At 49.8% G+C, this 26,076-nt stretch overlaps 5 protein-coding genes and 1 non-coding gene; 1 reads left to right on the top strand and 5 right to left on the bottom strand.

Annotated features, from left to right (window-relative positions):
- Nucleotides 1-1,272: 1,272 nt before the first annotated feature.
- On the top strand, nucleotides 1,273-5,652 carry FFUJ_12155 (uncharacterized protein; the record flags this gene model as incomplete). Its single annotated transcript, XM_023581727.1, has 1 exon — nucleotides 1,273-5,652. One exon carries the CDS (start codon nucleotides 1,273-1,275, stop codon nucleotides 5,650-5,652), a length of 4,380 nt encoding a protein of 1,459 aa, XP_023434381.1.
- Nucleotides 5,653-6,309: 657 nt separating this feature from the next.
- FFUJ_12154 (uncharacterized protein) lies at nucleotides 6,310-7,907 on the bottom strand (the record flags this gene model as incomplete). XM_023581726.1 has 3 exons in its annotated part: nucleotides 6,310-7,299; nucleotides 7,358-7,593; nucleotides 7,658-7,907. 3 exons carry the CDS (start codon nucleotides 7,905-7,907, stop codon nucleotides 6,310-6,312), a joined length of 1,476 nt encoding a protein of 491 aa, XP_023434380.1.
- A 715-nt stretch (nucleotides 7,908-8,622) lies between these two features.
- Nucleotides 8,623-11,371, bottom strand: FFUJ_12153 (uncharacterized protein; the record flags this gene model as incomplete). XM_023581725.1 has 3 exons in its annotated part: nucleotides 8,623-9,979; nucleotides 10,029-10,210; nucleotides 10,262-11,371. The coding sequence occupies 3 exons, from the start codon at nucleotides 11,369-11,371 to the stop codon at nucleotides 8,623-8,625; spliced, it is 2,649 nt and encodes an 882-aa protein (XP_023434379.1).
- Nucleotides 11,372-15,624: 4,253 nt separating this feature from the next.
- On the bottom strand, nucleotides 15,625-17,844 carry FFUJ_12152 (serine/threonine protein kinase DUN1-like protein; the record flags this gene model as incomplete). The annotated part of the gene is made up of 1 exon (XM_023581724.1): nucleotides 15,625-17,844. One exon carries the CDS (start codon nucleotides 17,842-17,844, stop codon nucleotides 15,625-15,627), a length of 2,220 nt encoding a protein of 739 aa, XP_023434378.1.
- Nucleotides 17,845-21,689: 3,845 nt separating this feature from the next.
- tRNA lies at nucleotides 21,690-21,779 on the bottom strand. Its single transcript has one exon. It is a non-coding gene (tRNA).
- Nucleotides 21,780-22,829: 1,050 nt separating this feature from the next.
- On the bottom strand, nucleotides 22,830-24,544 carry FFUJ_12151 (uncharacterized protein; the record flags this gene model as incomplete). XM_023581723.1 has 2 exons in its annotated part: nucleotides 22,830-24,270; nucleotides 24,327-24,544. 2 exons carry the CDS (start codon nucleotides 24,542-24,544, stop codon nucleotides 22,830-22,832), a joined length of 1,659 nt encoding a protein of 552 aa, XP_023434377.1.
- Between the last annotated feature and the right edge of the window lie 1,532 nt (nucleotides 24,545-26,076).

Raw genomic sequence — 26,076 nt, 5'->3', positions numbered from 1 at the left:
GTCGTTTAAAGATATCCTTCTCTCACGTTTCCGTCTCTGTCTCTCTCTTTGTGAAGCCCCACTATGGATAGCCCACACCAAGGGTCCTTCAAGGCGACCAGGGTTGGGAGTGCAAATCGCTACAAGGGTGTGATGCCCAATCACTGCGTCAAGATGCCATGAGGGCTTTCTCATAGGATAATATGGATATGCACCCCGAAGGAGGGAACGCGGCGCAGTAGTACGCTTGAGTTAATGTGCTCCGCAGCGATGGATACTACAGCTGCAGCAGTATTTTCTCTCGCTGACCAAACGGATGAGTCGAACTCGGGGGAGGGTTTTATCGCATCGCATCGCATTGCATGGGCGGACTCCACGCCCGAGATGCGATGCCTGGCAGGGCGATGCCTGCAACCTCCCACTCCCAGTCCCCGGCCAGACCAGGATTAGGAGAAACGCCACAGTCAGAGTCCTCCATCCTCTCTCTCCTCTACCAAGCATGTACCTCTGCCCATCCCTCAATGTATTCATGTACCAGATGTCGTCGTCCACTCATGATGATGGCCCCAGAAAGGTCGTCCATTGCCTAAATACTACCTCTTCCTAGTTATATGCTCCCGTTTCCGTCTCGGCCCTCCCCGCTGCTACCATCTCCTCTTTGACTTCCACTACTTACAGTACTTACTTTTCTTACCTTATCACATCTATACCCATTCGTTCGCTCTCTAGTGTTGCCACTGTCTTGTGTCTCCTTGTCTATTGCATTGTCTCTTCATCTCTTAAACTTCTTCAAGTCATCTAATTACCCTTTCCCTCTTCCTTGTCCTGTCTCACTTCCTCCACTTACACTCCAACCTTGAACGACACTACTACTGTACTAAAGCCCGCACCTCAAACACTCATCACATCAACCGAAGCGCCAGCTCTACCGTCCGTCAACCAAACTTTTAGACGCGGGTTCATCCCACAGCCCACACCATCACCCAACGAACTAGGCCTCTTCGAGCTGATAAATTTACCCACACCAATTCTTAGAGCAACGAATCCCCTCCACACTAATAACGACGACTCTACCTCGCTCTCCCGATTCACGGTCTCGGTTACTTTTCTTTCTTTTTTGACTTTCATATATATCGTACACCTACTCAGAATCTTCCCGGCGAAATATGGGATTAAGTATACGAAATCGATCCTGAAGAAGGTTGGAAGATGGAATCTTACAGATTGGGGTCTGGTATCCCGACCAGGCCCTCGGAGCCGTCTCGCATAAGACGGCCTGGTCCGGGAATGACAATGGGAACTGAACCTGGAGTTATCTCGAATGCTCCAAAGCCACTCAACAGATCAGGAAGGAGGGAAGAGATTCCACGGCCATTACCGAAGCCCTCTTCCATCTCACGTCCATCAGCAAGGCCCCCTCAACCTTCTACTACTCGACGACCGTCAATTCCTCAACCTGTACCACGACCTAGCCTTAATCAGCAGGCCCAATCGTGGGGTTCTTCTTCTACTTCAGCATCCACACGATCAACTGTCAACCATCGTGGAGGTTCCGGATCGTCATCGTCAGCCCAGTCTATGGACAACCCAAGGTCTAACCCAAACGTTCTGCGCAGGAAGAAGTCATCGTTATCTGGTGATGTCAAGACAACACGGACTGGCTCATCCCGGACAGACTCTTCTTCTTCTTCATCCCAGCACAAGCGCCAAGGCTCACTCGACCCTGCTTTCGGCTTCCATCTGGATAGAGAACTTACCAGCAGCCCTGCTGAGATTCAAATTGCTGAGGTTGTAGAGGTAAAGAAACCGTCCAAGTCACCAGTGATCTACCCCGAACTGGACCGCTATCGCAACATTCGACGTCCGTCTGACAGCTCGGATCACCGCATTGAGGTTCCGTTCCGGTTAGCGACACACGATCTCCCACCTCCAACTCCAGCCAGCCTACTGTTTTCTGGAACTAGTGGAAGCCCATCTACTAGGTTCTCCGAGTCACCTGGACCAGGTTCCTATAGTCGCGACACCACGCCAACCTCAATTGCTTCTCAGTCTCCTGGTCTTGTTGCACCTCTTCGCACTCAAAACAAGAACCGGCTACAAAGCCCCATCCTCAACAGACCTCCTGTGACACGAAGAGCTGGTGGAAGTTTCCCCAACGAGGTTGATGCCATCACCGTTGATCCTCATGGTCTTGCAGCTGTTAGAGAATCTCTGACTTCATCCTCGTCGAACTCCACCGTTCGAGAAGCCACCATCAAGAAGAAGACCAAGAACCTGCCTCCTCCCCCACCCAGTCCTCCACCACGAAAGTCATCACAATACTTTCGTGAGGAGACATCCTTGCCAAAGTCGGTGCGTAAGGTATCAAGACCTGTTCTGCGCTCCCCTTCCCCTGAGAGAAGTGCCCAATCCTCCGCCTCCCCAAGAGCTGTACCCCCGTCACGACCCAGCAGAGATGGCACCCCCGACATGCAATCTCAACTGTTCAACCCCATGCCAGTCATCCATAGCAATCTTTCCACCCAATCCCTCCCATCAACCGAAAGACGCGGAAGTGAATCTGCGAATACAACAGCTTTGTCCCCCCCAAAGCCACAGTACACTCATGGAGGCCGAACAGCATCAACTTCACAACTCCCCATCAGAGGCGAATTGTACGCTCAACCGGCAGCCAAGGCAACAGCCGAACCGAAGAAGGGCAAGGGCCTCGAGCCACCTCGAATGACACGCACACCGAGCCCTAACGTGGCAACCCCCTCTATCTCACGCTTCCCGTTCTTTAGTCGTAAGAAGCACGCCAACGGAGCACAAGCTGAGAAGAATGAGAAGGAAAAGAAGACTCTCCGCAAGGGCCCTGTAGCTGGCACAGGCCATGAAGGTTATGGACGCATTGGTGCTTCCAAGAGACGCAGTGGAAGTATCAGCAATATGACGCGCAACTCTCCTGGTAGTCAGACAACTCAGGAACCCCGTTCTAGCAATGATTCCTTCTTTGCAGACCGGGTCAACCCGGTGGTCATCGCTGGAGGTGCGGTTATCGAGAATAGAAATGCAAGCTCTGAAATCTCTCGGAGTGTTAGCTCCCAGAGCTTGGCGACCCAGGAGTCAAGATTTGGAAGCACGCAGTCATTGGCAGCATCTCAAGACCAGCCTCGAAACACTTTGTGGCCATCGCCCATGTTACGCACTCCACACCCAGCCTTTGGTGCTCGCCGCCCCTCCGAGAGCAGCGATTCTGAAGGCCCTACAATGAAGTCGACTTTGGCTTTCCGAAGATCTGTACATCGACTCCGATCTTCGCCTGATGACCCCCTGAAGCTGCCTCAGCCCATTAACACGTCAGGCTATGCATCTTCGCCCATGACAAGCTTTGATACTAGCGTCATGTCTGATGAGTCCCACTTCGAACTGCAACGGGAGATCTCCCACGAAGCCAAGTCTTCCCACCCTGCGCCCAAGAAGCTTGTCAAGAGGCCGCGGTCTCCTCGAAAGTGGAATTTGTTTGGAAGATCAACCCAGACGCAGCAGCCCAAGCAGAGCGAGAAAGTCTCGGCCACTGTCAAACCAGTGGAGAAGAAACCCCTTGCCTTTTACGCTATGATGGATTCTTCAGAACAAGAGGACAGCGAGCCCATGGACATTCAAGATGTTTTGAGGTTTGCCGAGGTTTATGGAAAGTCGCCTAGTGTTGGTGGTACTCCTGAGCTTTCGCAAGGCACACCAGAGATGCGGTCGTCGACCAATTCCCCAGTGCGACCTGCAGAGCCAACTCAACTCCCAAGGCGGGAGAGCGTCGAGATGAAGACCAAGCCTCGGCTGCCTGTACCCCAGCAGACTTTGATGTCCAAGAAGCCTACTTTACAGCCTCCGTCAACGAGCACTACTGCTAGCCGACGAAGCCGACTTCCTCAAGTTGGAAGAATCCCCAAGGTTGTGAGTAACCGTACTGAACATGTGTCGCCTATGAGCTTTTCTAGGCCTTTCAGAGCTAGCATGCAGTTGGCACCTGAGAACCTTGAGGTCTATGATCCGGAATCAATTGCCAAAGGGCCTTCACCTTCGAGGCCCTCGACTCCTGTTCCTGATCTGACTACCGATGGTTCAACAGCCGGAAGTACCAACAACCTCTCATCTAGAGACTCTAACCCTCCTGCTTTGAGCCGTGTTGAAAAGGAGTTTTTGGCCTTTTCGCCTCGCAAGGACTCCGAGGGAACCATTGGTACATCTAGCTCAAGCTGTTCTGGCATTCTTGCTTTCTCTGGGTCTACTGCCGTAATCCCACAGCCTTATGACCCCCCCGCAGAAGATGAGGTGTGGGATGAGTATGATGATCTCCTTGGAGAAGATGCTGGCAAAGCACTTCCCTCGGCAACTTCTTCACGAGGCACACCGTTTCATCTTGAGACTTACGAGTCGAAGCTGGCTAGCAAGGAGAAGCCCTTGGAGTCGCCGACGGTTGTCTTCGATAAGAAGGCAAGCCGACAATCCAAGGCAACAACCATCTCCAGCACTTGCAGTGCTGACATGACTGAACGCCTTCGGGCGGCTTTCCAACCTCACCCAAGCCCCAGCACTCCCTTCTCAGTCTCCAAGTTTGTTTCGGGATACGAGGACCGCAACACCAACACTGAGGTTCCTGCGGCTGGTGAGGTATCTCGACGAAGCAGTCGATCTTCCCGCAAGACGAGACGATCTGATGCCAGCTCCTCTTCCGAGGATGGGTCACCACTTGCACAAGTAAATCTCAGAGTTGGTTCAATGACGGTGAGCAAGTGGCTTACCTTCGGGCATGTTCTCTTCAGTGACGTTCGCCATGAACTGGTTCCTGTTGAGGGATCACTGAAGAGGCACTCAATCCTCGTAATTGATGGCCTTGGTAACGATGACTGGTCATTCTACGCTGCGGAAACATACCCAGCTGCTACCTTCTTTAACCTGTCTCCTCGCGCTCCCCTTCCTGAAGAACTCAAGAGTTCATCTTCGAGCTTCCCTCTCAGCCCTCCAAACCACCACCAGATCCAATACGTCTCTCACCTCGACAAGTTTCCGTTCGCCCCTCAGAGCTTTACGGCTGTTGTCTATCGCTTCCCTGTCGCAGCTCCTGAAGCATACTACCGCAGCATTCTCACCGAAGCTCGCCGTGTGTTGAAGCCAGGAGGCTTCATCGAGCTCTCTATTCTCGATGTTGACCTAAACAACATGGGCAACCGGGGCCGGCGTACAGTCCGCCGTCTCAAAGAGAGGATCAATGAGAAGACGCCTGATACTAGTCTCGGATCAACCGCGGATCTCATTGTTCGCCTCCTTGGCAAGGTTGGTTTCACTACCATTAAGGCCGCACGAGTGGGTGTGCCCGTGGCAAGTTCCGTCACTCGCTCAGACAGTAAGGCCGACAAGGGCAAAGCTATTACTGAGAAGAAGAAGGACCCGCCAAGTCTATCCGAGATGATGAGCGACAACAGCCCCTTGGCAGACGAGGGCATCACCAAGATGGTCAGTCGGGTTGGCCGATGGTGGTACACACGGTGCTACGAAAACGCAGCTGGGAACCCCTCTGGAAAGAGCCTCTGGAGCGATAAGTCTCTACTCTCTGAAGCTGAAGAGCTCGGTACAAGCCTGAAGCTCATGGTCTGCTGCGCTCGAGCTCCTCTTGAGCGCATCACCAGTGTTTAAGCACTTAACACAACACATCATTTTCTTCCTCTACTTTTCCTTATCGGTCACAACATTGCGCAAGATACGCAAGTTTAATTGGAAAGCATTACAGGTTGGAAGATTCCATGCGGCGCAAGCCCATTCCTCAGAAAAGAGGCTATACCACAAGATTGAGCCACGGAAAGCAATCTTTATTTCATTTCGTTCCTCTACAGCAGAGGCATAAGTTCTCTGTTACTTATTTGATTAATCTTCGGTGCCGCAGGTCGGGTTAGACCACGCACTGGATGCACTGGTATTCCAAACTACGGGGTCATTTTTTGGGGATTTTTAATATGGGGGAAATGCTGGACATTGCACTCCGCAGAATTTGGAAAAGGAGTGCAAAGAATTGGGGAAAAAAGAAAGACGGGATAGGGATGATTATGAAATCTTGATGATTGAATGTGAGGAGGGGATATGACTTGATATTTGAGCATGTTGCATAGAGATACCCATTCATGCTTTGAGGAGCCAGAACGAGATAGCAAGCGGCATTACTGTTCTTACACTCTTATTACATCCGTTACTTCGTCTATTGTTTGCTTTATAAATGTCCGGGCTCTATAGGTTTAAAAGTCTACTATACAGATTGTATTGTACAATATTTATAGATTGGTACGAGATTCATGAACATCATTCAGTCTTCGTTAGCTCAGCATCCGCCGTGCCCCCAACTTGAGTAGTTTCTTCACTTTCTGGGCTGCCTTCAGCTTCAGAGGCTCCCTTATTCTCGAATCCACACTCAACTTCAGAAGAACTCTCCTGTGTAGAAGACTCAACTTGTGAGCGTATCTGATCAACTGGCCATCGCCTGAGAACAGCAACAAACCCACCACCAGTGACTCGCTCACCCACCTTTGGTCGCATCACTTGCACTGCAGCGCCTTCAGGGTTTTCTCTAGGGATAACGGTTTTGACATCCCACTCCTTGCCACCGCCAGTATCAAGAACACCGTCAGCCGTTGTCGAAACCTCGAGCTCAATGACCCTCTCGGGGCGCATGGGCTGGCCTGTGCGAGCAACCCAAGTTTGGAAGTCGGCGATTTGGCTAATGGAGGGCGTGAAGATGACAAGAAGGCCGTTAGGGTGGAGGGCCTGAATAACCTGGGAAGCGTGGTCGTGAGCGGAAGGGAGGTCGAGAATTGCATGAGCAAGGAAAGGCTGGTTGTCCGTCTCAGCAAGACGGGATGAGATATACTCATCTACGGAGCCGACATGAAAGTCTATAGTAGGGAAGTACAAAGAGCGGCGGAAGTGGCGAATCAGTTTATGTGCTGCACGCGAGTGTTTAACGTTCCGGTCAAGGGTATGCAACACGGCGCGACGGCTGGACCGGTAAGAGTCGAGGGCAGCCTGGTCCTTGTCGGCGAGATCAAGACCAAACCCATCGGTCCTGTAGCGTGCCGTGCAGAGGGTGTTTCGCAGGCTTGGAGGTACAGCTGGATTCGCTGCATGAAGAGCACGAGCGAGGTGTAGCGTCAAGCTCCCCATTCCAGTACCAGCCTCAAATATCTCAAACGGCTGGGTTGGATGATTGGGATCTACGTCGTGTGCCTCTTCACCAGGCCGGGGAAGGTTTAAATCGAGGAGCGACACGATGGTATTCGCATGGTGGGGATAGATCTAAGAATCAATTCCATATCAGTAATATTTATCGAGCGCGCTTGGCACTGTATCGTACCGGTGTGGCTTGTCGAGGGCTGTTAATGATGTATGAAGCCAAGGTCGGCTCGTGAAGAGTGACAGGACGTCCGGAGCTATCATTCAGAACATCAAGCACCTGACGACCAATGAGTTCGGATGAACCAATCGAGGCACCATAACCAAGTCTTATTTTCGTATCGGCGCGAAGAGGGGACGTAAGATGCCATTTGGGAGCTTTGGTACCCTGTTGGCGCAGGAAGAGAACGTCATTCTCTGGGGCCGTGGGGTTAGCATCCATGATGAGACTTCGGGAGGGCGAAGGCGGGAATTTACTTACCTTGGATTGTGCGCGATGAAGAGTAGAATCGTCTCAGGGGGGTAGAAGAGATGCCCACGAGGGCTGAAGGGTGGGATAGGCGCATGATAGGGTCTTGAGCTGTGCAGAGGTTGCCATGATGAGGATTTGTAGAGGATTTCGTTTTGGGCCGGGGATAGCTCGGAAATAATTCGCAGGGATCATGGCTGCGGCGCCCATTGAACCACAGAATTGAAAGGTATAGATACTCAGTAATGTTGTTGGAACACATTGTGTAAAACATAGAATTTATGTTGTGTTAGTAGATAACTGTTGTAGATAAATGTCTATTTGTATTACCTGATTTCACTACCAAGGTATCGACTTGTAATTTTGGCCCAGGGTATCGCCTTCCCTCGTTGTGGAGGGGATTGTTCATATCCTTCTTTGCTTCCTTCCAACCTTAGGTCTCTCAAACCTTCGCGCCTGCCTTGCACCTTCTCCATGTAAACCCCTTCATTTCTCTTTAGAGCGCCGTCATTTTGAAGACTCCCCAAACTCCGCCATCATCCAACCTCGTCTTGTCTCATCAATACCCGGCGCGTCAGTTACTATTATACAATGGGGGATGTCATATCATAATCGACCAAAACCAAAATGTTCAAGCACGTTTCCCCCAAATCCTGCTGTGCTGTGCCGTGCTGGCTAACGCAAAACCCAAAGAACAAACGCCGGTCCATGAGACGTTAAAACCCACAAAGAAGATATGCTTGCTCGGTACCAGACTCCAGGCTGTGTACTCATCAATGGGATCATGATCGAATCCAAAGTTATCGGTGCCAAGATATGTACATATACTGGCGACACGTGTAGTAGTATATCGTGCAGTCGTTGAAGCCGCCTTCGTCACCAATACTTGTTGAAAACACCGGCTTCATCGAATTACATGCGTCGGATCCTGATACTACGCATCAGGACCAAGAACAATAAACGATCTGAGATCCTGCTCAGATGAACGAATATTTTGAGCTCGACATTTGCTGCCCCATCGCGGCCGCCCACGAGTCCTGTGCTTGGAGCTGTTGTGGGCGTTGCTGCTGTGGCTGCCGATGCTGATATTGCTGCTGGCGTTGCTGGTGCTGATGAGGAATATGTTCTGGTGCATGCTCCGTGGTATGGAAGTCCTCCTCGAAGTACACGACAACGCGAACCCCGACATGTTCTTCGAGGAATTGAACACCAGAATCGTATCGACGCCGACAACGCTTCGTCCAAGGATCGACCTTGACGGGACTATGATAGCAGAACATGTTCGGTTGCTGGCTACGAATAGGGAACAGAAGTCCCATGCCCCTCAGGTGATGCCAGAGGTCGATCGTTGCTTGCTTAGTCGCATCAGCTTGAGGGTGCGCCGCGAACATCAACTGGACAATTGTATATCGCAGAACGAGAACATCGACGCTTTCAGGACCTAGTCGTTGCTCCATTTGTCGCTGCAGCAGTCGCAGTTCTCCCACCAATTTCTCCAGTCGCTCTTGGTTCACATGATTATAAAACATGGCTAGGTCAACCCATGTTCGAGCCACATAAGGATGTTTGCGACCATAAATGGCCTCCAGCTCCTCAGCGATGGTTGGAATGCTTCCCCACAGCAGTTCCGATAGTGTGCCTGGTCCATGCTTCTGTTGCACCTCATATAAGCAGGAGAAGATCTGCCGGAGGGGATGTGACCTCTCGAAGTTAGTCGTCGAGTAAGCCGCTAGATACTTGCAGAGTGCCGTCATCATTCCTGGATCGCGATGAACCATACCCAGAAGCAACTCCTTGATTCCCTGAGGAGAAAGCTTCTTCAGATCTGATTCAAGCTGTTGGAAAGCCTTCATCAGAAAATGGCCACCCTGATCGTGGTCCTTCATCTCGAAATAGTGGTTAGCCTCGAGAAGAAGATCACTTGAACCCGCCCCCCACACCATGATAGTTTGCCATCCAATTTGGGCGTCAGTCTCGACTTCGAATTGTCGACATTGCAAGAATGCTTTTCTCATGTTGCTGATGATGATTTCCTGAGCCCGAAGGAGATCCGGTGATTGGAGATACCCTGGTGTTGGAGGCGGAGTTGGTGTTCTGCATCTGATATGTGCCGGCAAATCGGCAGGCAGTTCGAAATCAACCAAGTCGTACTCGGTAACACCCTTTCTCTTCAAGTAGGTGCCCAGGTTGACAACCTTGCCGTTACGAACGAATTCGGACACCTTACCCTCAGCGTCACGCTGGAATTTCATGGACAGCAGACGCTTTACTTCCTCTTCGGTATTGTTCTTCACAAAACCCCATTGCGAGAATCGAGTCTTGTACATTTTTGGCCTACAAAGGATGAGTTATGGCACTCAGTGGGAGATGAATAAGGACTTACGTTGCCTGGAAGCCATACTGGTCGGCCATGACAGACATGACCTCTTTAAGTGGTTTCCTTTCCTCAAGATACAGTTTACGGATTGTGTGCTTGAAGGATTCCCATGCCTCAGCCGGAACCTGTTCTCTTGAAGGACGACTTCCTGCTTGAGATCGTTGAGATACGGAAGTTCTTCGTTCATTCTAAGAAGAGTTAGCAATAGGTCATATCGATCTGAATTTCATGAAACATACCGGAGGCAGCATGGAGGAGGTAGAGGCTTGAGAAAGTTGTGGTGTAGAGGGTTCCTGTTTAATAGGAGGGCTAAAAGGTCCTGGTGTAGACATTGATGATCGGGAGGGTTGTCGAACAGGCCTGGGTGGTTTGACAGGAGGCTTCGCTGGGGCTTTGCCTTTAGCATTAAAGGTGGAATTGGTATTGAAATCCAAGACCAGCTGGCTTCCGGCGTTCATCACTGGTTTAGGTGTAGAGGGGATCGGGGGTTTTGCGAAATAGCCGGAGTTTGAGGAAGTACTGCTGCCTTGTGGTTGATCCAAGGAGGGTTTAGAAGTCATTGGTACTGGTGGCCGCCATATAGCAAATCCAGGTGTACCCGGCACACCTGGGGTAACTGGGCCGGGTGAGGTGATTTTGGCGTTCATGTTAGAATTTGGCATCATTGAAGGCCCAGCCATGGATGCTGTCTCCATCGGGGTCGTCACTCTATTGTTGTTGACCATGAAACTGTTCATACTCCCGAAAGGACCGGACGGCGAACCCACACCTGGACTGTGGACTGGTATATCATGAAATCCGCCAAAAGCGAGGGCGGGCGGCGGGCTAACGATTGGACTGGTGACTCTTGAATGACCACTCAAGAGTCCATAGTTGGGCTCTGCAGGACTGGCAAGAGGACTTGTAACGATAGGCGAGGTGACACTGAAGTTTCCGAACGGCGAGGAAACAGGAGGCTCTTGATGTACTGGGCTTGTTACGACGTTCGATGGTCTTGGAGGTAGAGGGGGCGCAAAAGATTTGTTCTCGAAATGCGCAACCAGGCGTCCAACGCCACCTCCTCCACCATGCGAAGAGCTCATGTTATCGAGTTCGACATCTTGAGATATGGGGTCGTGTTGATCGAATCGCAAGTCATATTCTGCCGATGGAGTTGGCGCCCAATCCATGCTGGATGAGTCGCCATAGGATGCGCCGCCATCGTGATATGATTGCGAATTTCCCGTCGAGAAACTATTTGTGTTGTTATTGTTCATGGTGAACCTGTGCCAGCCTTGGTCGGCGAAACCATACGACGGATCCTCATTGTTGTCGGAAGGGCGAGGCCCGCCTGCTGAATGGTTGAACATGTCGCCGGTGATGCCCAGGCCGGACGTGAGAGGCCCGGTCCGCTGGCTGAAAGGCAGTCAATGACGGACTGAGGCGAGTCGAAGGCCTCGGCTGTGTCCTCAGTCGCCAATGCGAGAATTCATCACTCGTTAATGTGGCGAGCGGGAGAGCTCAGATGGAGGTTCAAGAACGGGAGGATGAATAGGCGGGCAGAAACGCCCATGACTATCGGTACGTATAATAATAAGGAAGAACGCTCGAACGGACGGTACAGGCAAGAGCGAGCAGAACCAGATCAAGAACGACAACCCAGCGGACACTACCAGGACTGGGGTGTCTGCCGCCTGTAGGACAGTGCAGTGAGTCGCACCAAAGCAATGGCCTGCTAACGTTATCGTTCCCCAGACTTGACGCAGCAGCTAGACAAGATATGGGCGATGCTGTGATAGGACCATCAATACAATGGGAGCCAGAAAAAAGACGGGGAATGTCCACGGCCAGAACGCCAAGTAATGCGCGTGAGAGAGCGCCAGCAAAAGTTCCCTCGCCAAAGTTTCCCAGAAAGGCAACCCAATATGTTGTCTAGAGGAGGCTGGAGTGGGCTCTTTGAGGGAGATAAGAGGGAAACAGACATATCCTCGGTTCAGCAGTTCCGAGGGTTTATGGTTAAAACCAAACACGGTCAAAATCATCCAGGCACAGCTAAAACATGGCAGCAATGACTCTCAAAACCAACAACTCGAGTTACCAGGCAGTGCAGAGGCGACAAGAGAGAGAACGACCTCAAGAGGACGAATTATGAATTGGAGATTCAGCAGCACAGAGAAAGAAGGGCCGATAAGGCTGCACTAGAAACTTAGGAAGACAACGCCATCGCTGGGGTCGATGATACTCAACCAGTGAGATGAAAGCTTTCAGGGGTGCGCTTGTGAGAGCATGCGACCAAACGGCCCAAAGCAGAAGGTGGACAAGACGGAGACACCACCCTAACTTAGAAGCACCAATCATGTTAACTCGATACGGCTCTGGGGGCTCGTACCGACAGGGCAATCTGCCGAGGGGATGAGCATTCCAGCGTGTTATCCTGTGTTTATGCTCTGAGAACATTGAGTTCTGAGATATTCCAGAAGGCTTCGTTATCTTGGTTTTCTCTCTCAGCTCAGCTGAATCAAAGGCACCACGAGAGACAAGACGCAACTCTATTCCCCTGATATTGTCAGGTGCTGCAGGAGTGACAACACGATCGGCACGGCACATTCGGCGGATAAGAAGAAATGGGAATGGTTTCGGAGAAGCCTGGGATGGACTTGAACTTGGAAACTTTACTGGCTGTCCGATCGCTTCGGCCGTGGCGCACGCCACTGTCTGTTCGACCTGCTGTTTCTGAGGCCACACCGTGAGTTGGTTTGAGTGGCTAGTGACGAAGTTTGCAGGCGTTGTCACCCTGGAAGGATTGCTGCTTGAGCGCGAATCAGGGTACCGAGACACAGGCTCTGTTGCGAAGCTCAGTATCTCGACGCGAAGGAGCTCTATCGATCTTCAGTCAGTCTACTCCAATTGAATGAGGAGACTGCCCTTGGACAGTGGTTAATCTTGCAAATTAAGGAAGACACAATGTTGTGGGGGAGCGAGAGCCGTGCTTCTTACTGGCTCTGTAGCCAAGCCGGCTCCCGCCGATAGCCTAGAAATGAGCCTTCAAGGCTTTCCTGTCGTCCACATGGCGCCGTTGTCTTAGAAGTCTCGTTTTCCCGTAATTTGTTCCGAAGAGAAGGAAATTCCGAATGTTCATAAGAGGACTAACAACGCCTTACTGAACCCGAATAACGCAAGATCAACCTTGGGAAGTGTCGCTCGCTTGGATGATTCGACAACTGCAAAGTTTAGAGAGAAGTCATTTTGTCAGTTGTGATTGATTGTTCGTTTTTACGAGAGGGTGCGAATGGGCTGAAAATGGAACGTTCCATGTTGGCTGGAGCCATGACATGCCATGCCACACAGCCCCTGGTCCGGCAACGGCTCCCATAAGTCGAAATGAACTCGGCCGAGAGAGCGGCCGAGTTATCTCGAAGAACTGATGCGTGTCGTTGGAAGACAACGAGTTGCTTATTATTCTATGCAATACTCTTCAAAATATCACACGGATATGACCGTCAATGCAATTCATCAGAAGAGCAAGTCTTTGTCTCTAATTCAGGTTGCTATGATAGCGTCTGTTCTGTGCCCGAGTGTCCTGGGGATATGACCCAAGATAGCATAGTCAAGCCCATGCTTGCCTTGCCTCGCCTTGCCTTGCCTTGCATGTGCGTTGCTCGCTCGATGCCGGCACCCCCTGTCCCCTGCTCCCATTGAACGACGGAGATCATGCCGCAACTCCATCTCGCACGATCCAGTAAGCTCGTCATCGGGTCCCTGAAAGCAGTCACTGGAGTTTACTCCATAATATCACTCCAGACGTCGTGATGCTATTACGAGATTTACGGCGTCTTTCTCAGGGGTCCAATTGAAGCAGATTGATGAAGAGCAAGCCGCTGCCAAGTCTGAGATCAGCAGTAGGGTCAAGCCACATTGAACACGGTAATCTGGTCCGCGTCCGCCGCGACTCTAGCTAAATGCCCCGAGACATAGTCTGCGGCCCAGTCGGTTCATATCGCTGGATGTGGCACCACGTCTGACAACGTCTACAGCTAGCCTGCTTGAGGTCCCCCCTAAGTGTTCCATCCGTCCTTCTTTTCTTCCTTTCGAAGGACAGTGATAAGGGGGAAATTCAAGGCAGCAAGGGGGAGCTGAGTTCCTGTGCTGATACTGAACTGTGTGTTCATTGGATGGCTCCTAGTAGATTGAATCGACTCATGACTTCATGGTTCGTTGTCAGTTGTCCCCAGCAGATAAAAATAGCCACATCAATGGCCGGGCTTTGCAGATCTCTTAGCTGATACAGAGTACTCCGTACATACAGAGGGGCTCCAGCTGATAAGACAAATGTGACCTTGTGTTAAGCGACTGGTCAGTCATCAACGAGGGGGAACAACCCCCCCGAACAGGAGTTGGGCGTAAATATAAGCATATTTTGTAATGGGAGTTTGAGGCGTTAACTTAAAGCCATCAGTGAGTGGCATTACGACCCGAGATATGCTGTGCAGTGCAGTCGAACCTTGAGTCAAATTAACCTCTGCAAGAAACAATAAACGGGCCGGTAACTCTATCAACGTTGGCCGTTGTCAGACTCAGCCCATGAATGAAGAGTAGCATGTGACCAAGATAACTGAACATACATAGTAATTACCCTGTACTGTATGGGGGAATAGCTACAGAGCATTTTTTGAAAGCATGGAGAAGCTAGACATGTCTACGGGGAAGACAAACTAACTGGGCCTTTTGCGTTTTCAGAGACTGTTGTTCTTTTTGCAAGATGTGGAAGATAATAGAATGTTCATTGTTTGTATACCTTGAGAAGGTATTCTTGCACAGAATGACGTCGGTGGAATCAGACGATGCTGATAAGAATACGACAAATGGCTTTTCAATGCGACAAATACACAGCATTCAGACGAGAGGGGGTTCACGCAGCAACTGCCTCAAGTCGTGCTTTGGAAACCATCACCATATGCATTGCCTCATAAATGCGTAGCCACTCTTACCAAAGTGTATGTTATTCTAGACACAAGTCTGCGTAGTTGAAGCCGCGTAGGAACAAGTAAAGATTACCTTGTTGAGGGTTTCTCACAGATGAAAAGATCGCATTTGACATTTGGCACCAGAACATAACAGAGTATAAAAACACCTTTCTATCCATTTTGGTATAACCTTTTTCTACTCCTGAAAGCCTACGAGTGGTATGGTTTAATGTAAAAACGAAGAAACAAAGTGGGTAATCGAAGAATAAGAAGACAAGAAAGGATGTCAAGATAGAACGAACCGAACCCAAGACAGCCAAAGCACAAATGCCAAAACACAAACAAATGCTAGAATTACACAACCGAACCGCATCATACTAATACCCTGAAACAACACCTTCCGTCATTCTTCCTAGTTTGATCAATCCGTTACCCATGTGCCCCTTTGTCCCGTCATGTAGTCGTATAAAGATTCGTAGAAGGGGCGCGCAATAGATTGTAATGTAGTTGTAAGGGAGCCGCCGGCGTGTTGGCAGCAGCGCAACCGATGGTTTAAAAAACATCGAGTTGGTTATGGGCAATATTCGAGAACAGACCTCTGGTCCAAGTTGAATGAAGTCAAGATACTTGCTGTGACTTTAAAGTCGCACAAGTGAATGTCAGGAAACTTCCTCGCCGTCCTTCTCTTCGCGGAAACGTATTCCGCCTTCGACATTGATAGCACCCTGAACCCAGGGGGTCTTGGCCACCTTATCGACGGTCCAACGACCCCTGGCTCGCCTTAGCAACCCTTCTGTGATCTCCATAGCACCTAGGAGACCCTTCTGCTTGAACTTGGCTTCGTCGCCATCGTGATCAGTGTCATCGCCGTAGTATTCTACCCATTTCCATTCGACTCTCGCGATGCGGTGGCTAGTGCGACTGCGCATGCGATGCGCTTCACTCATACCTGGGTGAGGATCAAAGGGAAGTCGAGCCTCAAGAAGAGCGTACAGAAGAACACCGAGTGACCAAGCATCGGTTGCTCGTCCATCATAAGGTTGTCCCATGATGACCTCGGGAGCTGCATAGTCTTCTGATCCACATCGAGTTTCCAGTTTCTCATCATCGGCGATGCGTCTCGAAAGGCCCAGATCACTCAGAATTACCACTGAGTAAGGGTAGGTAGCCCAGTCGATCGATGGGTCGGCAAGCTCAGAAGGGGTGAGGTTGACGAGGACATTCTCGAGTTTGATATCTCGGTGAACAATTCTCCTTTCGTGGAGATAGCTTACAGCACCAACCATTTCGGCAAATATTCTTCGCAATAGAGGCTCCTTGAGCACGCCACGATGACTGGTCGCGATATCAAACATATCACCTCCAGGGCAATAGCTCAAGACAAGGATGGCCCGAGTAGGCTCAATGCTCCAAGCTTTTAGGTCGACAAGTGAGGGGTGGTGGATCGAAAGCATGATTTCAAGTTCACGTTTTAAACTCATCTCAACACGTTCCTCGCTGGCGCCACCCTTTGGACCATGCTCGCAGACCTTCACGGCAACTAAAGTCTTACGGTCAAGGCTTTGTTCCGGTTTTGGTGTCAGCCTTCCGTGGTCAACTTCGAATGAGTCTTCGTCGGGTTCAGTCTGGCTTGTAGCCAGCATGACCCTACTGAAGGTTCCCTGACCAAGCATCCGCAGGGCCCTCCATCGGCGCCGCTTCTTATCATTGCGTCCATTTGCTTCGAAATATTCGAATTGGGGTGCTTTGGGCTTGCCGGCGCCATCAGCAGAGTCTCGCGAAGACTCGCTTGGTGGAGGAGTTGGTGGCTGGACCACCGAAGGGGTAAGTCCCCGCGATTCTGCAAGGTTAAGCTCTCTTCGAAGCTGCGGTTCATGGGACCTTGCTGAAGCCTCGGCATTGGGTCGTACTGAAACGGATATTTGTCTCTTAGGAATACCCATAGGATCAGGAACGTATTCGCTCACGCTTCGGTTTCGTGTATGCTGTCGTGGCTGCTGGTTAGAAGGCGATTGTGTATGAACATGGTCGCCAGGCTCGAGGGTTGAATAGATTTTACGTTTGGCACCATTGGAAAGTGCTGCATCAATCGATTCACCTGTACTCGTAACCAGAACAGAGCCCTCTCCTACGCTTTTGAGGCGCTGTTGGGGAGGTGACGCAGAACCTGCGCTCAGCCTCTTCCAGGGTCCTGGGGAATCACCCGACATGAGCGGGCTTGGAAGAGGCGTCATATCCCCCATGGCAGAAATAATAGGACTAGGTACCAAACTGCTTGTGCCGCTGGCAGAACCAAGACTGTTAGTCAAGGCAGCTTTCAAACTTGGTGTCCGGGAGATGGGATGAAGGCTGTTGGACGAAGCCCTGTGGTTCAACGTCAACGAGCCGCGGGATGAACCACTGCCATTCCCGTTGCTGTTATTAAATGATTCACGGCGGTCTGGGGTTACGGGACGTGCAGCAAAGTCAGTTGAGATACGCAAGGATCCCACAGGACTGACGGAGCGTCTTGGAATAGCCGGTGATCCAATGGACAGTGTATTGGATTGTGGTTGCGGGAGTTCGCCCTCTTGTATGGAAATCGGTGCTATTGTATCCGCACGGAAATGAGCAAGCGGCGGCGTTGTGACAGAGACATCAGGAAGCGTGAAGGACGACAAGGGACTGGTGGATAATGTAGCGTAGGCGTGGTCGTGCCGACGGGAAGTTGGTGTAAGGGAGGCCCCAGCACGAGAAGGTGTATGTGCAGGAACTGGTATGGGACGAGAAGTTGAGCGAAGGGAGGTATCACGGCCTCTAAAAGAGTTGTTTCCTGTATCTTGAGAGTTGTCGTCGAGGGGCAGGGCCGTCGCAGTTCGGGGGGCGTGGGGCGTGTTCATGGCTCCGCGCTGTCGGGTCGTCGGAGTCGCTTAGAACCAGATTAAGGTCTAGCGAATTTGTAGGAGGGGGAAGGTTGAGCAATCGTCGTTTGTTTAGATCGCGAGACTGTTGAATTGGCTGTCAGCCTGCTGCGAATGAGATGAGTACGAAAATGGAATTGGCTAAGTCGCTGTATTCCGAAATTCAGGTGGGGTGACGAGTGTTGATATTCAGAGACAATGCAATTATGAGATCTTGAAGACCTTAGGAACGTACCTTGGCGCAAGGGAAACTCTGGGGGAATGAGAATGCGTCAAGGGAGCACGGTGCTAAGGAATGGGCTTGGCGATGCTAGTTGAGGGAGCGTTGATCGAGTTGAAGGAGTCCAAGGGGTTCGTTTATAAGGACGAGGAGAACGGCGGAAGGAAGAGGAAGAAATTGGCCAAAGGCTCTTCTATAACGCGAACATGAGAGGCGATTCGAAACGTCGTTCAGAGGAGGGAGGGTGAATGTGTCGACAGTGTCGCTTAAACAGAGCGAGAACAGGAGAAAGAGAAGAACAGAAAAGAAAGAAGAGGAGAAGTCAAAGGAGTCGAGATCGACGTGAACAGCCAAGATTTGGGTGGTTGATCGTTCGTGGGTCCGCACAGCACAGCACAGAACAGTACTACAGCAGTAGCATGGAAGGCCAGGCCTCTGAGCTTTGAATTGTGAGAAGCAAAAGACAAGCTCCCTAAGAGAAGGGATGGATGTCAGAAAACTGAAGAGCTGATCATGGGTGACAGAAACATCTGGGCAATGTCTGTGATAAAATAGGAGATGTTGATGACTGCCTTACCTGATTATTTTAGCCCCCTAATCCGAGGTCTTGGGTCTTTTGCACTCCGAGGGGCACCGCACTTGGAGGGCGTGACTGCCACTAGCTTCAAGGACTAGCTAGCCTCCACTAGCACAAGTGCAGGTGCGATGTGCTAGGTTAGCACCACCTAGAGATTGACCGGGGATCGGAGCGGGTCCTTCCTGTCTCTCGTTTGTCCCGTCTCTGTGACTCCTTCTGTCTGAACTCGTCTCGCTGTGTCGTCTTTTGTTCTTTTCTCGACTGTTTGTGTTTGAACTCGCTTTTAGATCAATCAGCTTCCCTTCTCCTTGTATTTTTCTTCCTAGAGTTCTACCTCATTGGGAGGGACTGACCTTGTTTATCACCGCGGGAGTTCATCTACTGGGCTCTGCTCGAAGCTTTAGCAGCGGGTGAGGAAAACTGGGGCCGTCACAGTGATAAGTCGATAGTAGCTTTAGGTAACCCTGCAGGGTTGAGCGCTTCCAAAGTTACTTGCACACGCTGGAATTCTTATTGCTAGGTAGATGGTAGGATGGATGTGCTCTGTTCGGAGACGAGTAGGAAAAGGAGGGGTTCGAGGTCGGGATTAAGTTAGATTTGCGTTGAAATCGGGTCCAGGTAAACTTTGTTTTGCTGAGTCGTTGACGCTCGTTGATGTTGTGCAGGCGATGGTGTACAATTGAAGTGACGGCACCTTTAATGAGGTGCAGGGAGCTACAGATACCTAAGTATGCGGCAACGGTAACTGTAGCAGTAGCAGTGGCCAAGACACACTCGAGAGCTGGGGAACCAGGACAATTGGTCTCGTGCAGGAACGTCAAATATTGCAATACGGTCACTTTTACGGATATGGTATGTTGTTGGGCGTGGCGTGGTGAAATTGGAGGTCACGCTGAGCTGAGCCGGGAGTGCATGGACTTGTAATTTCCTGGGTAGAAGATTTTGTCCTAGGGTCAAAGATTTCCCTCAATTGAAGATGCAAATTGAATGCAGATAAGGTAAGAAACAAAAGATCCGGTGGAAACAGAAGGTCAAAAAGGACTCTGCATCCCGTGTTGGAATGAGGAATGAATGGGTGGATGATTCATGAAATTGGTGTGGAGGTTGATGATATTAACGTTACGATATCTTAGATACCACCACCCAACAAATAAGCCAAATGCCCAACCACATGGAAGCGTTGACAGCTGACAGACTACACGAGTATATCATCTATAACACGAGCCTCAATATTAATTATTCCGTATTCTACTTATTCTGTGATTACTTCCACTAATTAGCAAGGACTATACGAGGGGGGGGATTACGGGAATTCAGTAGAGTTAGGCAATTAAGTTTAGGTCCCAAACAAATCCAACTTTCCGGGGAGGCAAGCTCAGACAGATCTGATAGCGAACTAATTGACTCACTTGAGACAGTGAACCCAGACGCAAATTACAGAGCATTTGTGATACTAATACAGTACACTTCAGTACTTTACCTTCAACTTACAGGGGCTTATCTGCAAAGTAACGTTTGGCGCTGTGTTGCTTCGTTACACCTGCATGCATTGCCCCATATTTCCTCGACCTTTGCTGTCTCTTTGTGGCATCCCGAGAGAGGGAACCAGGATTCAACATAAGCGAAACACAGATGGTCGCGCAGTAACGATGGTGACAAAAAGCGCCGGCTTCAGTTTTATGTGTATCACCCACCTGTCGCTTATGCATTACTTGCATTGGATCCTTTTGCTCTTGTATCGACGCTGGTATCAGGCAAACATTAAACCCTCACCAAAACACTCACCAAAACACTCTCTGGTCTCTCTCTCTTTCTATCTTGAAGCTCTCCAACTCTCTCCACTCTCAATCCCCACTGCCACGCCGCCCTATCCCACTGCCGCTGCAGAGAGCCCACCAAGGCGGCCACTAAGAGCCCTATAATCGCCCACCCGCTCCATTCCTACGCATTCCTGCGATCGTCCCTTGATTCCATTGCAAACTGGTCCCCTCACCCCTTGTCACTTTTTGTTCTGTCATGACGTCGATAACTGTAACTCCATGAGTCGTCACATGTACCGCTCTTCTATGTCATCGCCCGATCCCTCCGCTCCGGGCCACCGGTCTCTCGACTGCCGAAACCCTCCGGGTCCTTCGGCGTCCGTGAAATACTACCCTCGCCTCACTCACCGTGAGTAAACTCCACGAAATGTTCGCTTTGCCAAGTCTTGGTACACTCCGACCAACAACGCCTTTGATGTCACCCAAGGAAGCGTCTCAAATGAGTAAGACGATTGATTGCACCATGAACGAACATACTTGAATGCCGTGCCGCGCCGTAGATCCTTTCCGACCACTCGCGTCACCGAGCACACATCCATCATTTTTCGGTTCGAGCTTCGTTCACGCCTCCGAAATTCGTTACCCTTGGATCTGATCCTCTGCCTCGACCACATGGTCCATCCGCTGACATTATTGGCTTACTTGCAACGACACTACTTATAACTCTACTGACCATCTCAATGACAAATTATACCAGGCGCTGAAACACCGTGGTATCCGTCTGAAAAGGTTCAATACGGTTTTGGATAGGCCTTTATCCAATCGTCAGGGGACGCTATCACTTGCATATCTGTATGTTGAAGTTGGGACCACACTGTAAGTCAGCTTTATCGTGAGATGGAGGCAACTAGCCAGGGAACAACACATTTCACAGAATTGTTTCTGCTAGGCGGCATTCCATAAAGCTTACGCTCATTACATACTCTCTTGGACACTATTACACTACACTTATAAATGTCTGCCTCAGCATAAGACATAATAGGATAGATGTCTTATAAAAAAATACAAAAGATCTAGCTAGGCAAGGACAGGCAGGTAGAAAATCTCTATTTTATAATTATAAGGTAAATTATTAATTAAATTAATTAATTACTTTTTAGGCTTATTAAATTTCTCTTATTAATTAATAGTGATTAATAACTTTCGATATTGATAAATAAATATAAAAAAATTGTTATTATTATTATTAAAACAAGACAAAAGAGAAACTCCGGTACAGGGAATCGAACCCTGGGCTCCGCGGTTCTAATCCCTCAAGTTATGAGAGCGCGAAATGTTAGCCACTACACCATACCGGACATTTTTGAAAAATACAGCTGTAATTAGTCTATATGTGTATTGTTCAATAGTGGTTGAACTAGGTATTGACAGTTGGCTTGCAAAGAAGACGCTTAGACTAGAGTAATCGCTTCCATCAGGGCCTTTTCTACAATTATACTAGAATACTCGTGTTTATTAAAGTACTGTATAAGCTCTCTCATTACCTCTCAGAGGCACAACAACTTGTGTCTTACTCGAGATAGAGACTACGAGGTCGATGTTTCTGGCATATAGACTTCTCCTCATGCCGCTACTGTCGAGGTGCTACTACACTGAGCCAATGGCTTTGAAAAGGTCGCTGCTTACTGAACATATACGGTATACAGATAAATTGTCGTCATATCTCACTTCTGAATCCATTGCGTTGTTGCCTGCCTGCATTGTTCGTCAAGCATCCCCAAGAAGACCGGAAGCATGCAACCCAACACTCACAAGCATATGCCACAACGAACTCGACAACACAACAAAGAGCGATGTTCAACGGCCACTAATGCAGGGGTATTTTATTCAAGACATGCTGCCGTCAATGGCCACACAGTTGAGGTTGTTACCTCGCTGCAAACGCCAGACCTTATCCCCCGCGCAAAACATGATGCTACTCTGCCCTTACCTATTTAATATCATGAAAGAGAGAGTCAATAACAATAAAATAAGCTTTTATAAGATGGATCAAGTCTTTACAGATAGATGATAAGGTCCCGCTTCCCTAGACTGATGTACACAGCCCCGGGAGGTCGCCAGTTGTGGCCTCGAAAAATGATACCGCTTTCGTCCAAGATGCCCACCAGCTAGTCTTCTAGACTGATCCTTCTGTCAATCATCTGGATTCTCAGTACGAGCAGAGATTTTCCTCTTTGTCTCTTGAATTCATGCCTGATAGTGTCTTCGTTGTAATAAAATGTTTAGTCGTAAAAGCGTTAAACCCCCAAAAATCATCGCTCAATATATATACGCAAAGTCATATTTCATATCGTGTAGAACCCCCCTGTATGATGAAACACAATGCAGTAAGCAGATGCTGCAGGCATCATGTCAATCCCAAGGTAGGCATCGCACTACCGTGCCCATCCTCACTCCAGTGCCAATCAGACACTTGCTGAGCTTCCCAGCTGTAACTATCCCCCGGACTCACGGCCGCAGCGCAGGATTCAGGCAGATTTGCAAAGGTGCCAGTCTCCCTGGCAAAGTCTGATAATCGTGTGAGTCGTAGCTCATGCACCTGGGCTGCCTCGTCAGCCTCTCCGCTTTTGCGCAGCGCAGACTCGAGGTTTGCGAGACATGTGAGATGGATCCTCTCGTCGCCTTGGCTGGCGGTTATGAGGCGAGATGCTTCGCGGAAACAGTTGATTGCCAAGGAGAAGTCGCCCATTTGATAGCCGTAGTTGCCTAGTTGAATGTTCATACCGGCTTGTTGTTCTTCGTTCAGGTCCCAATCTTTTAGTGTTTGAAGACACTGCATTGCCTCTTCGATCTTGCCCTCGGCTGTTTTCGCATTGCACATGATGCCTGTTTGTAAGATTGCAAGTTCGCGGAGCCAAGGATGTCGTAATTGCGTGGCTTCTGCCCGTGTTCTGTATTGTGTAGCGACACTAAGTGACTCTGCTGTTTGGCCATGATGGACAAGGCAATCGATGTGATCGCAGTACAAAATTGTGGTCAGGGAGTTGGCGAACCCAATTCGCTCCTCAAAGAGGGGTACGAGAGAAGAGTAAAGCCTTGTGGAGAGTTCATAATGATCGGAGAAGTCCTGAGACCCAATAATTTTCCAGATCCGTGTCACCGGGTGATCGTGACCCAGTACAATAGGAACCAAGCCAGCGAGGTAGTTCATGACAATGTGAAGAAGGTCTTCCTTGTGAAAGCGATGGAGATACCACAAGAGGAAAGCTGTGCGTACTGCGAAGACTGGGCTCTCGGAGGCGATTATCTCCTTGAGCGACTCAAATGCTGGAGTGAGGAGAGTGCTTATTGAGATCTCGTCTTTTCTCATCATTGACCTGTTGACAAGACCAAAGCTGGCGACCACACGTTCAAACAGCTCAACGCTTCGGTCGCCAGGCCTTAGGCTGACACAGTCACCGTTATATTCATGGTTCCATATTCCATTGGTGAAAGAGGTATCGAAGTAATCCCTGAATAGATTGAGAACCTGTTCGACGTTGGAAATCTCCTTCGGTGGTGGCAACGAGTGACGACTCGGTGTTGGTGAGGGTGTTCGACATTGGACCTCGAGAGTCGTCTGGATGCTGGGCACAACACCCGCTCTGAAGCGCGCCACAAGGCCCGGATTCCGTCGGATGTATCTGTTTATGTTATCCAGATCGACTGGTTGGCCACGAATGGTAAACTCTGATATCTTTCCCTGCGCCTCACGTTCGGTCCTTAGGATAAGAATGGCGAGAACCTCATCACTCTTGAGCTTCTTATCAAGACCCCACTTCCAAATCCTCGATTTGTACATCTTGACACTGCAAAAAGAGTCAACACTCGAGACTTTAAGGAAGAGACGAAGAGGTTTACACACGTTGCAGTGAAGCCATGCTCACGCTCGAGGACTTCCATGACCTCTTTGAGCGGGCGCTTCTCTTCCTGGTAGAGCTTCGTGATTGCTGGGCGTATCTTCTCCCATTCCGAGCTGGGAATACGTCTTCCGGGTGCGCAGCGAGGGAAGCTCATATCGGTGTCGTCAGAGTCACCGGGTGACGTGCGACGCCGAGCGGAGAAGACGCTCGAGGTAGCCATCATAGCATTTCTGGTGGGTTACGGTCTGCGGTGGTAAGGCTGACTGAGGAAAGGATGTGGTGCTGACGCGGCAGTTGTGAATGAGTAATTGTTAACGGAGCGAGGTCCCATATGAAGATTTATGGGTGAGAGGATGAGGAAAGACGTCACATTAAAGATGAAGATGAAGCCGAGCGAGTAGAAATGGATTTAAGGCAGATAATTAATTAATGTTCAAGGTTTGACATGTTCAGGCCCAAACCCTGTCTGTTAATCCCCTCTCATCAGCGCAGCGCAGCGCAGCGCGGCACGGCACAGACTGGATGAGGCAGCCTTGAGGGATCACCCCAGTCTGTTCCATTCAGCCCAGCCCCGTAGGGCCAGTGAGAGTGTGACAGTACCCTACCTACTGACGGCGTAAGGTAAGACGATTTCAACATGGTGTCTTCCCCCTCCTAGAACTTATTTAGCGATATCTCACCTTGCATATGTGCTAATGTACTGTATTATCCATGCCAAATGCGTTTCTAGGGTGGGGGCCATTTCCTCGAGTCATCCATGTCGTAGGGAACCCAGAGTCACAAGTCATGGGATACCTACCTCGACGGATGGATGATGTGAGTATGCCTTGCGATAATCTTAGTCCTGGTGTCTTGTGCTTATCTATCGGCTCATTTTTGTTTTGTCAAATTCCTTCATTTATATAAGATAAATACGCATTTATTGCCATCATGGTAAATCATGTTAGTCTTTTGACATTCTACCTAGTAACATTTGTTGGTTTCCATCTCCTCTTCAGCCCTACAGAAATGAAAGCCACCTACCGCCCGCCCCTGTAAATGTACGTGCCCCATAAGCGCCCGGCTATCTCCACTTCTTCGGGAGCGAGAGGCGCTCTAGCAGCCGTTGCTCCCTCCTGTCGCATTCATCAGGGACCGACACCCACCTCTCAGCCCTCGGTCGAGTGGTCTAGATCTGGCAATCACTGCCTCTAGCTAACTGATTACGGAGACAGATCGATAGACAAAGGGTTCTTTGTCAGTGGAGGCCTGAAGAGCAGCATGTTTTGCATCAAGCTAAGATATCTACCTACGTCAACAAGCATCTACTAGACAGTTCTAACAAAGCTCAATCTTAGTAGGCATGAATAGTTGACAACGGGTAGATCTAAGCCTCGCGATGGCGATATACGTCACTACACAGAGGTACATGTTATAAGACTACACTTAGAATTATGCAGCAAAATGCTGCACGCTTATTGCAGTACCTACTCCCAAAGCTCATCAACCAGCAGCAAAACAAAAAGGAGCCGATCTATACTTCCGTGCAACGCATAACTCAGTACCATTCCGTGCAGTACAAAGAATATACCAAAAATGCACCCGCTGTGTTCTGAGGTCTGTTAAGGGAAGGGGGGATTGGTAATTATACAGGATGAAAAGTCGGGTCAAGGACTGAGTGGACTCTCTAAAAGTTTAGAAACGAGCGCATAATGGTGTTTGGAAGTTTTTACGTCTATGTGAAAGTTAATCACCGGACATCCACTGAGGCAA

The sequence above is a fragment of the Fusarium fujikuroi genome, chromosome FFUJ_chr08, assembly GCF_900079805.1.
Source record: "Fusarium fujikuroi IMI 58289 draft genome, chromosome FFUJ_chr08".
NCBI lineage: Eukaryota > Fungi > Ascomycota > Sordariomycetes > Hypocreales > Nectriaceae > Fusarium > Fusarium fujikuroi.
The sequence above is the reverse complement of the archived record's forward strand: the minus strand, read 5'-3'. Positions and strand labels throughout refer to the sequence as shown.